Source organism: Prosopis cineraria, unplaced genomic scaffold (assembly GCF_029017545.1).
Source record: "Prosopis cineraria cultivar Desert tree isolate PC_DT_omini unplaced genomic scaffold, ASM2901754v1 PC2, whole genome shotgun sequence".
NCBI classification, from domain to species: Eukaryota; Viridiplantae; Streptophyta; class Magnoliopsida; order Fabales; family Fabaceae; genus Prosopis; species Prosopis cineraria.
Genome location: NW_026555333.1, coordinates 43,393,897 through 43,406,928, shown reverse-complemented (window position 1 = coordinate 43,406,928; position 13,032 = coordinate 43,393,897). Strand labels below are relative to the sequence as shown.

At 34.7% G+C, this 13,032-nt stretch overlaps 1 protein-coding gene across 1 annotated transcript; it reads right to left on the bottom strand.

The window, feature by feature from the left end:
• Positions 1-10,005: 10,005 nt before the first annotated feature.
• Positions 10,006-13,030, bottom strand: LOC129303403 (uncharacterized). The gene is made up of 3 exons (XM_054942693.1): positions 12,818-13,030; positions 11,161-11,198; positions 10,006-10,431 (listed from the first exon to the last, which is right to left on the bottom strand). Exons 1-3 carry the CDS (start codon positions 12,888-12,890, stop codon positions 10,318-10,320), a joined length of 225 nt encoding a protein of 74 aa, XP_054798668.1. The 5' UTR covers positions 12,891-13,030; the 3' UTR covers positions 10,006-10,317.
• Between the last annotated feature and the right edge of the window lie 2 nt (positions 13,031-13,032).

The window sequence follows — 13,032 nt, the reverse complement described above, 5'->3', positions numbered from 1 at the left end:
CATATAAGCCTGGCAACCCTTACAAATATACCTCTTTACTTGTACTAAAGATAATAATTATGGTCTATTAGGATATATAGAAGGGATTGGTAGAGAAATGGTCTTGCTCTTACAATTAAGAATGGCATTATTTGTCGATAACCAATTCATCCCCATTATTAAATCAATACCCTTTAAAGGTAGGCAAACCAGATCAATGGTAGATGTCCTACTATCAAATTGAAGCATACAATTCAAAGAAGGTCAGGAAGTTTTAACTGAGGCTCCGGCTGGTGTAGAAATAATTATATCAAATGATAGATTAGAAACATGCAATTTCATTCGTAGAACACAAGCATCAGACACAAAGGAATGGGTTGCACCCGAATCAAAAAGAGCTTTAATTTCAAAACCTTAGAGTTTGAGAATACATTTAATGAGGTTGGGTGCTTCATTCACCTCCTACTATGATATTGCGAAAACCTTACCAGGAACTATAGTCCTAACATCATTGGCTCTTCGCAATCCTTTTTCACAAACTCTGGAGATGTAGCCTGGCTTCTCACACTTGAAACAGATTAAGCTTTTCCTTAATGTATCCTTCCATATTTTCCAAACCTCTTATTATTAGTTGTACTAGTTGCAGGAGTAGTAAAAGCCTTATAAGAATATTGTCCCCCTGTAAACTAGCTCCTTGAGGGTCTACTGAATTGGCTTTTTGGAAGGCCGTTAAACTGACTCCTTGGAGGTTGGCTTAGCCAGTTTTTAAAACCACTAGCATTATTGCTATTCCTCTTACTGATGCCCCCAGTAGGTCTCCAGAATAGGGTAGATCTAACTTGAGATTCTTCCTTTTCTCGGCCTCTTTTTGGCTCATCCTCTTAAAAATGATGTATATTTTGTCATACATCTCTTTAAAATTCTCAATTTGAAAAAGTGCTAATGCTGTTAACAAGTCTAGCCTAGTCTTTTTCAACAATCACTCTGCTTTCCATTTAGGATCATGGTGCTTTTGGAGATAGGTATTGTACTTGGACAACTCCAAAAAAACAAGTTATGAATTCCTCCTTGTGCAAATTTCCTTGTTTAAAAGCATGGAACTCTGCTGCTTGATCTGCTCTAAGAAGTAGGATAGTAATATTACAAAAACTTTCTCTTGAACTCCTCCTAAGTAATGTCAGCATCATTATCAAGTTTGGTGCTATCCTACCATTACTAGCCTGCTTTCTATAACAGTTGTTCAGTAATTCACACCTTTTATGACAAAGTGCATTCCACAACCCTAAAAATCTTTTCTAGTGGCTTCACTTATTCCTCTGCTTCAATTGCATTCATTTTACTTTCAAATATATAAGGGTTAAATTTTTGAAAGATTTCCCAAACTTGTGTGATACTGGTCAATTGAGGCAGAGGGCATACTCCCGTATTACTACTCAATTAATTTATTTTATTGCCATCCTTTGAATGATGATCACTGGCCTCCTCATTGATAGGGCCATTCTCTCTGATATGGTTCTTGCCTTATCCTCTCATTACAGCTATCTCCTCCTTACATCTATTCACTTTTTGACCTATGTTCTTGACTAGATCTCTTAACTCTCTTAAGATAGCATCATTGTTTTCATGTGGAGGTTGATCTTGGGGAGGTAGAGGTGGAGGTGGAGGTGGAGGTGAAGGTGGAGGTGGATTTGAGCTAGCTCTACAATTCACCATGATTCTTTACTCTTATATAAATACATGAAGAAGATTTGAGTTACAAAAGTACAATTTTATGTAAATCTATACTCAAATAAAAAGAAAGTACACATGCTAATATTTACTTGCTATGACTTCTAAGTGCAAAAGAAAAGTCAAACAACAAAATGGCCATAGAACAATCGAGCTCTGATACCAAAAATGTAACACCCTGTCCTACTATCCAGATACTTAGCAAACAATTATTGAAGAACAAAGGTTACACCCGCTTTATTTAATTCAAAGCATATTTTTTTGTGACATCATAATTTAACATATAACCAAATTCTAAAAATCTTAATCTAAGCCAGTTTATGGTGAGCTATTGTCTAATAACTAAAAGCAAATAGAATGAAAGAAATATAGCCTAAAAATGACAAAAGGTCTTATAGTCATGACGAAAAGTAAATATAATCCCGCATGTCCTGTGAGGAGTACAAAAGCTAAAGGCTCATTCCTCCGGTGTCTTCCCTTAATTTTTACTTAGGCTTTCTCTTGAAAGATGTTAAAGAAAGGGTGAGCACTAATATCTCAGTAACCCAAAGTTTAACCATACATGCACAAACAACAACTACACAATTATACAACCAATATACAAGTGAGTTCATAAGAATCATTCAGGTATAACATAAAAATTTCATACAATATAGCTCATAACATGTCAATATGAAGTACCAAAAATCTCTCTTATTACTCTATCCATCCTTATTCTGCCAACTAAAACTATAGGCTTAAATATGATTTAGCCCATGTAGACGATAAATGTTTTCCTATGATCAACATCATCAATCGTGGCATTGCAAGGTATGGGAGCAAGAATGAAGAAAGCAATTGAATATTTTTAGCCATTATTGGTCACTTTTTGGGATATTGAAGGAAGCATTAATATAGTTTATCTCTGGTTATTATTTTATGAGGAAGAACAATTTATTACTGTTTTGTAGCAATTATTACTTTTAGATGTTGGTATTAAACCAAATCTATTTCAATTAAATAATTATTAATCTTGCTTGGTTCTTTTTTTTGCCCAAAAAAAACAAATTTTTAATCACCCAAAAAGCAATTACAAACACCAATAGCCGAAGCTAAAGAAAACACTCAAAAAAAACCTAGACACAAACTAAAACACAACTCACAAAAAAGAAAAACACAACAAAACCAAGAAAAAACAAACAGAATAATACAAAAATAGTATTAGCTAAGAAAATTAACCAATACCATCCTTATCAAAACAAGAAACATCACTAAAACCAAAAATTCTACAATCTATGCTAGAAGAAAAGACAAAATTAAAAGACTTGCTATCAATAGATTCCTCATTCAGCAAAAGATCCAAAGAGGATGGAGCATTCATCAACCAAATAGGTTGAAACATTCCCTTTTCTGCACCAACTGCTATACAGTTAGCAACTCTATTATCGTGACGCGCAACTAAAGTAAAAGAAACATTAGTCAAAGAGTTTTTCAACTCAAGAAGCTCCTACAACAAGTCTGTACTATGCCACTCATAACCTCCAGATGACCCACCAATCAACTTTGTCAGCAAGCTTTCACAATCAGTTTTAAAAACTATATGAAAATCATAAAATTGATGCCTTTCCAGCATAGCAAATTTTAAAGCCAAACATTCTGCCATAAATGGGGTATCTGCAACAATCTTCCTCCTTAAAGCCCTTAAAAATTCACCTCTGCTACCTCTGCACAAAAACCTAATACTTGCAGAACCATTTTTGGCTTTAAAGGAACCATCAACATTAATTTTTATAGAACCCTCTCCAGGAGGCACCTACTTATCCTGCCTAACAATTGATTCAGGAAAAAATTTACATTTAATAGGGTCAGAAATAGCCTTCAAACTCCAAAACTCATCCACTTGCAATCTAACAAGTTTTACTACTTTATTAGCATTTAGCACCTCCTCTCCAAAAACTGAATTGCATCTACTCTTCCAAATCTACCAACACATAGTGACTAAAATGGACTTACCATATGCATCCAAAACTTTCCCACCTACAATCATCGAAGAAAACCAATCATCCACCCTAAAGGCACCTTCACCATTGAATTGAATCCCTAAGACACAACCAAACTAACACCTTTGAGCCCAGGCACAAAAAAAAAGAAGATGCTCAATAGATTCTACATCCTCACCACAGATAAGACATAAAGGATCCCTCGCACACTTTTTTAAAACAAAGCCTCCTTCGTAGCCACTGCCCTAACTAAAATCTTTCATAGAAAATGCTACACTTTAGGAGGAACAGTAATCTTCCAAATATTTTTCCACAATGCTTTGTTTATACTGCTAGAAGTGCTTAAATCTTTACTTGGTTCCGTTGGCATATCCATTTTAGTCATTTTATACTCAGACTTAACAGTATAACCACTACCCTTACAACCTAACCAAAGCCATTTATCCTTCACAAATCTTTGTGGAATGGGAATTTTCAAAATCAACTCCCTTTCCTCATTGGAAATCTTATCATTAATACTGCTTAAATCCCAACTACCATCCTGAATCAACTCCACAACCCTCATCTTCCTCTCAACATCATTATCAACAAAATAAATGCAACCTATTCCCCTTCAACCCCAGAACCTAACAATCACCCCAAATTCTAAACTCATAACCATTCCCAACAATACCACACAACTCTTCTAGTAATAAGCTCCTACCTTTCAATATATTAACCCATACCCAGGAGGTTTTTTAGCCCTTAAAAGCATTTAAAAGCTAGTATTAAAAAAATACCTACCTTTCAACATCCTGCACTATAAATCTTAAGGCCTTTGAAGCAACCGCCAAGCAATTTTTGCAAGGAGAACTCTATTACAATGATGAAGATTTCAAAAGCCCATTCAACCATTAGCCTTTGACTTAGACATGTGCTTCCAACTCTTTCAATGAATGCCCCCTCCATCTTTACTCTGACCCCACTAAAACTGAGAAATCAAACTATCAATTTCTTTACAAGCTTTAAGAGGAAATTAAAAAACAAGTCATAAGGTATGTTGGAATAGAATTTGCTACTGCCTTGATTAAAATTTCATGCCCAATAAAAGTAAGAAGTCTTTGTCTCCACCCCTATAATTTCTAGCCAATCTTATCCTTCACATATGCTAACGCAACAGATCTTGAATGACCCCAATCATAGGAAGACCAAGATACTTCCTAGGTTGTTCAAAGGCATTAATCCCCATACAATCAACAATCTCATCTCGTATTTCCTAGGGAGAATTAGTAGAGAAATAAAGACTTGACTTATCAAAATTAATTCTTTGACCAGAAGTTGCACAAAAATCCTCTTCAACAATATACAATTATCTTTATTTTCTTGGATAAAAAATAACACATCATCCGCAAAAAAATAATGGATAACATTGGGGCCCTTTTAGCAATCTTAATACCCTTCAACTCCTTACAATTCACATGATGCTGAATCATAAGAAAAAAACTTCAGTAACAGTAATAAAGAGATAAGGAGATCAAAGGTTTCCTTGCCTTAAACCCCTCTTTAACATAAAAGAATCCACAGTCCTACCAACAACCTGTAGATTCAAAGCCACTAAAGAAATACATTTCATTACCTAAATTACCTATTTAGCACAAAACCCTATTTTAAACATCACCACCTTAAGGAAGCCCTATTCAACTCTATCATAAGCCTTATTCACATCAACCTTCATAGCACACTCCTACTTATTACCCTTTTTTTTTTACATTTCAAATAGTGAAACATGTCATGAGTAATGATTACATTATCCTATATCTGTCTTCTTGCAATAAAAGCCCTCTAACTGGGAGAAATAATTGTGTCCATCAATAATTTCATCCTATTAGTCATGATCTTAGTAATGATTTTGTATGACATATTACAAAGACCAATAAGTCTAAAATATTTAACCCCTTTAGGCTTCTCAACTTTAGGAATCAACATAATATTCATTTTATTAAGTTCACAAATCTCATAGCAGCCACCAAAAAAACTCCAAAACCATATTACAAACCTCAATCTTAATTCCAAACCATGAATGTTGATAGAATGCAGCAAAATAACCATCAGGCCTTAAAGCCTTATCCACACCAATATGAAAAACAGCTTCTTCAATCTCTGTATAAGTAATAGGTTTGGATTATAAGGCATTATCATCATCAGAAACAACCTTATTAACATACTACAGAATAATGTAAACCCCCTTTAACTCAGTGACAACAAACAAGTCCCTATAAAACTCACTAAACTCCTTATCAACATCACTTTGATTCTCCAACCAAACCCCATTTTTATTCAATAATCTCAAAACTTTATTCCTTTGCCTTCTACAGATAATAGTGTCGTGAAAAAATTTAGTATTTCTATCTCCAAACTTAAGCCATTGTACCCTTAACCTTTGCCACCAAAATCTCTCTTCCCTATCCCAAACCTCCTCAATACTCCTTGTCAACTCCTTAATTCTTCTAATCTTTATATCAGTTAAGACCTCTTCCTAACACTCAGTCAAACTCTTCCTTAATTGTTCAATAAGTTTCCTATTATTAGGAAATACTCTCTTAATCTATTGAATCTTCTAACAAAATCCACTACATTCGAATCAACAACACCATCCACCTTATTTCACCCCAACCTAACTATGGCTAAAAAATTAGCATGTAAAATCTAATTCAGCTTAAATCTGAAGACCTTTGGTATCTTATGCTCATTAAAACAACAATCAATAACAAGAGCATGATGATCTAAACCAATTGGTTCAGTATGAAACACCATTGCCTTCTCAAATGTCTCCCTAAACCCCACATTCCCCATTGCTCTATCAATCCTCTCCCTTATAACAGCATCCTCGTCTCTATTATTACACCATATGAATCTAGAACCTTGAAACTCCATATCCATCAAACCATAGTTAGAAATCATACTCTAAAAATTTAAAATCTTCCTTATAGATCTCAGCTTACCTCCCTCCTTCTCAAATTGAGAAGCTAAATCATTAAAATCACCAACTACCAACCACTCCCCCTCACATCATGTGCAAGTCTCCTTAATTTATTCCAAACAATCAATCTATTCTTCTCACAAGGAGGGCTATATACAAATGTAATAAAATAAGGTGAAGGAATAAAACTAGAGATTAGCTCAACATGCACCAAGTTCTTAGTAGACATCAACACAGACAAATCAATATCATCATTCACCCATACCCGTAGACTACTAGATAAACCATCAGGCTCAATATAAATCTCATTCATCATACCACAACCTCTCTGAATACGAATAGCTTTCCTATTGTACATCTTGGTCTCCATTAAGAAGATAATAGAGGGATTATTCCATCTTACTAAATCTCTCAAATTTTTGACCGCTAGGGCTCTCCCCAGACCTTAACAGTTCTAAGAAATAAGTTTCATGGCTCCTCAGTGGCTATTGAAGGCCATCCACCAACACTCTCAGCAAAAATAGAACCCACTTTACCATCTTCACGAGGCTTAAAAGTGAAACCAAGGTCTTACCTGATTCATCACCAACCATAATTGCATCCTCCCCATCCTAGACTTTGTTCAAAACCTAAGTTTTTCTTGATCCTGATGATCTGTGCCTTATACCAGAACCACGCCTTAATCTACTTTTTACTTGTCTTAAGTTCTCAATAAAGACTATCATAAAAGCACTGTGACTAATTTGCTCTATAGATACTTTCCTTCTCTTGATAGTAACAGGCCCAATCTCAACCTCAGCACCCCTTTTTAGGCCCAAATTATCCAACTGTGACACCATTGCTTGCACTTCCTCTTTTGCAAAAGGCATAATAACAGTACAACTCAAATTATTGTTACCAACCGCCTCATCCAATTTCACAAGCAGCTCACAAACTTTACTATCCCTAATGTGTAAAACCTCAAGCCTAACATGCAGATCTTGTAACAAGATGCTCCTCTCTTTGCTAGGCCCAGTACTTAAAATATCTACAGTACATTAACCTTCATCTTTAACAGCCTTCTCATAAATGTTCCAATCTTCTTTCGCTATCCTCTTCCCTTCTCTCCAATCCTCCATATTTTTGACAATATTTTCCTTCCCAAAGTATTTTGCTCTAGAAGATTTGATAATAAACAAGTCATCATCATTATATGCACTAACAGTACATTGATTCATAATCTTCTTACACCGCATCTCATTTCGTCTCCTCTCAATATCTACTCCCTTAGCCCAGTCCTTCCAAACTAATACCAGAGCTTCTTCCCAATTCCTCACTTGATTAGTGGACATCCAAGCACCATAACAAGATTCTAGAGGATTCACCACTAACATCAACCTCACAGAACCACAAATTCTTGGCTTATGTTCAAGCTTCCCGCACTTGAAACAAAAGTTAGTCAACTTCTCATACTTCACCGACATCCAAACCTTATCATTATTAGGTTTCAGAATCCAAAACCTCAAGATGAGCGGTCTCCTCAGATCCATAACCACACGAACGCGCAAATAACTTCTTAACATTCTTTTATTACAGATTGGATCCTCAACCATCGCCACCTCACCAATATGATTACCAATCATAATTGCATTCTCCATATTCATAGCTTCTAAAGGCACATTATGAAGCTGTATCCAAAACGGTGCCCTACTAAAATCAAAATCCTCCACCAACTTATACTTCTCTCGCTCCTGCAAATTAAGAAGATGACCATTCATAGACCATGGTCTACCTCTTAAAATCTTGCTACATTCATTAAAATCAGCAAATTTAAAGATTGAAACATTATCTAAAACTTCAATAATATCTAGGCCTTCATCCAGATTCTAGGCCTTTCTAATCATCCTTTCCATTGTAGGATGATTGACCTCCTTAGTGCAGAGAACCTATCCTAACAGAACACGCTTAACCTCCTCATCTTTCCAAATCAATGGTTTCTCAGAGTCTTCAACAGATCCCGACCCTAACGCCATCGCAAGCACGCACATAACCTCTAAGAGCAATCACTAGAATTTCATCACAGAATTAAGGACGCAATTCAATCTAACGTAACCATCAATCACTAGAGAATCAAAGAAGAAAGAAGGAGAAAACAGAACGAGCTCTCACATAGGAGAGAGTCTATTGACATCTTGCTTGGTTCTTGATTTGACTTGATATTGAGCCATTTCTTGTAAGGTCAAATAGGCAAAGATCTCTAGTCCATCCGTGCCTATTAGCTAGAAAGCAACACTAACTATTTTATTGAAATAAAAAAGATGCTTGAAAATGAAAAAAAAAAAAACTTTAAATATAAGTAATATTGGAAAAACTTAATTAATACTATATCAAGTGACCTACTAATAATAAAATTTTATTTCTTTTAAAAAATGTCTTATAATAAAAATTAAAGAAAGTATAAGAGCGTATAATAAGAATAAATTTTATATTATTATTTATGAAATGATAGACCAACGGGGGTTAATTATAATGTAAATTAACAAACAAATATAAACAAAGATGTCAGGCGAAAAACCTGCTTATGGAACTCCCAAAATTCCATCGTCAATTAATATAATGGAATTGTATTCAAAAAAAAATTGGTTGAATTAGATTCCCTAGTAATAGTCTTGTGCATCAAATGCACTTTATTCTTGATTCTTTTTCTCTTTCCATTTCGACCTTGTCAATTATTAGTTTATTGTACATGTCAAACATAGCATAACTTATATTAGTAATAACAGGATTTGAACATTTAATCTTGTAAACTTTGGATTAAATTTTACTAATTGGATTAACTCTTATTATTACATACCATGAATTCATAGCCAATGGATTGTATCAAATTTACATTTAAGTTATTGAGAAATGATGCGAACATAGTCATGTTTTATGCTTCTTAGTAGACAACACACACGTAAGCTACATACCTACAAAGACTTCATGCATGAAAAGGTCAATATTGAATCAGAATTTTCGAAAGATTTTCAATAGTAAAATACAAGAAAATGCGTACTGAATCTGAAAATTTTAAGTTATCATGAGATTCTAATTTAGTATTAACTTTTTTATGAGTTCCTTATTTCTCATTCTCATATAAGTTTTACTTTTCCATTCCCTGGCCACTTGTGTAGCTAAGATTGCAACCATCATTGTAAAAAATCATACTTGGATCCTTTGCATATTTTAAAAACATTTAAATGATTAAAGAATTGGTACAATCTTTGAGAATTTATAAATTATTACTCACATGATATATCTCGTTTGCAGTCAACAACACCCGGATTATCATTACAGGATTATTCATTTCATCATTCTGCCACATAAGCAAACAAAACACAGTTGAGGCATATACACTGTGCAACCCACAGACTACTTTTTTCACTGCAAAGAACTACAGTATCACCATGAAAGGAAAGAGTATTGGATCAAAAATACATAGAAAGCTCTTGAAAAGAAAATTCAAGGGCACCATCAAAGGATAAATACATAAAAATTAAAAAAAATCATAATGAACAAGAAGGTGCAACTAAACCTTATGGGAGGCTCCATAAAACTCGAGCAAATTTCCAAGACTTTCCATGGGTGCCAGATTTGAGCTCATAAGCAAGCCTCTGTCAATAGGGAAGCGGAAAATATTCATGACCTCAGTATTCAGTATGACTTCCCACAATGTATCAAGCTTCCAGCACCCAAGAAAAGACCAAAAACTGCAGCACTTCCCAGTGTGGTCTGTCCAATATGCCTAATTTTCAAAACTCCAGGTACCTGCAACACGCATTATTTAATTTAAAAAAAAAAATCAGCCCAATAAAACACTAACCCTTAATTTGGATTGGGAGAAAAATAGGGAGGAAGGAAAACTATGAGAGAAAACTCCCAAAAATAGTAATTTACCATTTTTGGAAATTTCTCCTTCCTGTTATCTTCTCACTTTTCTCTCCATCCAAACCAAGCCTCAAGTAAGGAATTGATTTTTACTCCCAATATAGTGCGATTCAATAAATACAATTGTAAACAACCATGATGGTATTGACATAAATAGAGACATTACTGCTTTGGTCTTGCAATGAGAAAACAATTATTTTCTATAAATTACTGGTCTTCGACAATTAGGAGTATTTTATATCTTCGGTTCTGTCTGAGTTGGACCAAAATCAAATTGAACTGATTTTATCACTTTTACAAAATAGAGGATCGATTCAGTTGAGTTTGCCTTAACACACAAAAACATATCTAAGGGCTTGCTTTCATAGTTGGGCTCTATTAAGTAGCAAAGGTCAAGTTGATCAAACATTTAAGCTAAACGCATTCATAGACAGAGTGGTCTGTGTAACTTGTAAAACAGAACGAACTCACCCACAACCGAGCCCATCTAACTGAAGGAATAAGGAACAGCAAAGACTCAGCTTGACCTCGACAAGAACAAACTTGTCTATAAGGAAAACAAAACTGGAAACCACACATAAACTATTAGGGTACGAACATATAGCATACCTTATACCTAATAGCCTCGTATGTCCCATAAACAGCACCTGAAAAATGGCAGAGAAATTACTTAAAGTATGTAAAAATTTAAAATACAGGTCAAACATACCTAATGAAAACCGTTAATGCATGTGATGATGTAATAGCTAGGTAGCATGTGATTTTAAAGCTTTTTATGAGTTAGACAACTCCAAAGTCTCTAGTAGTTAGTGCAAAGTTTTACATGACCACCAATTTGGAAATCTCAAGTGTTTGAAGAAACATTCCAGCCAAAGGTACTCGGACTTCATGCAAAGTTTAGAGATCAAGATTCAAAAAATCCATACTCACAGCTAATAGTAATAAGTGTGCCTCAACTGGATTAAAAACTGAGGCCAAATTTACTGTTAACGCATGCACATCCAGTACTAAGTACCAAACAGGATGCAAAGCACTGAGGGAGGAATCACTCACTCCCTCAGTCCCCTCGACTTCTATTAAGAATAATTATAATATTTGAAAGCTATTAATCAATCAAACAGGTTTGAAGCTTGATATGATTAATTACTGCGACATTAAAGATTGAACAGAGAATCAAAAGATCACAATGGGCATGTCCTATATAAAATCCTTGTGAAAGACAACATAATTGCTTTCATATTGAACAAACCCTAAGGCTTGAGATCGTAGATCCTGGATCAACCAAATGAGCACCACAACAAGTGATAATAAAGTAATAGGGAATAGAGGCATGAAAGATGAAACAATCTCGGCAGAAATTTGTTTGTTTGGGTAGTCTAACTATACATAAATGTCCTGCATGGTAAGCAGCGCAAGAGAGAAAAGAGCTAAATCAAGTAATTTCTTCACAACTCCAAAAAGATGAAATACAAAATAGTAAGAATTTCAAAATTATATGTTCGACAGAGAAGAGTTTATAATCCAAATGTTGAACAAGACTACTTCCTGAATCAAAGAAAATTTTCTAATCTATGTGATTCTCCTATTGCAAGATCTCCTACCAATGAAGGAGGATATGGAAAAAGAGACGAGCTAACACTTCATTGAGACATGCAATTGGACATTGCTCTGAACGGAAAAGAGAATCAGTAAATTTTGTTAAACATAAGCATTCTGCGCGAAGCATCAGGCCGTCAGCAGAATGAAACAATTTAAAAAAAAAAATCAAAAATAAACTCCAATAACTAACACATCTTAGGTAGAAATCAACAAGAATGAACAGTCAGTTTTGAGTAGTAGCTATCTAGTCCAACCATATAACAGCCATAAACAAACAAATAAATAAATAAAAACGCCTAAAGCCTTAAAATTCCAGGATCATAAGGATGAATGACTCTGCAAAAAAAAAAAAAAAACAATTTAAGCATCAAATTAGTAGATTAATTCGAACAATTTAAGTTCGAAATTTACACCAACAAAAGAAAATTAACATGCTAGCCATATCCCGATGACCCAAAAACAATCACAGAAAACAAAACGAAAAGGCAATGATTTTCCAATACAGCTGACTAATTTTTTTAAAATAGAAAAAAAAATACAAATCAATTAAAAGTTGAAGCAGAACTAGATGAACCATAAAGCATCAAAGGAGACGAAAAAGAAGTTGAACAAAATGGTGAAGCCAATGAAGGAAGGCAATCAAAGCAGAGGAAATAAAATGAAATACCGACAGCGCCGCCGACCGCACCACCAACAGCAACGCCAGCGGTGACACGAGCAAGGCAGCCATCCTTCGCCATAAGATAATTGGAACGAACACAATTGAAAATTTGAAATCCTCTTGGAAACTGAACCAACAAAGAAGTACGTGGGGGAGAGAGAGAGAGGCCAAGCCCTAATTGAAACTGAATACCATATTGACAAATTCAAAAATTCCAAAAC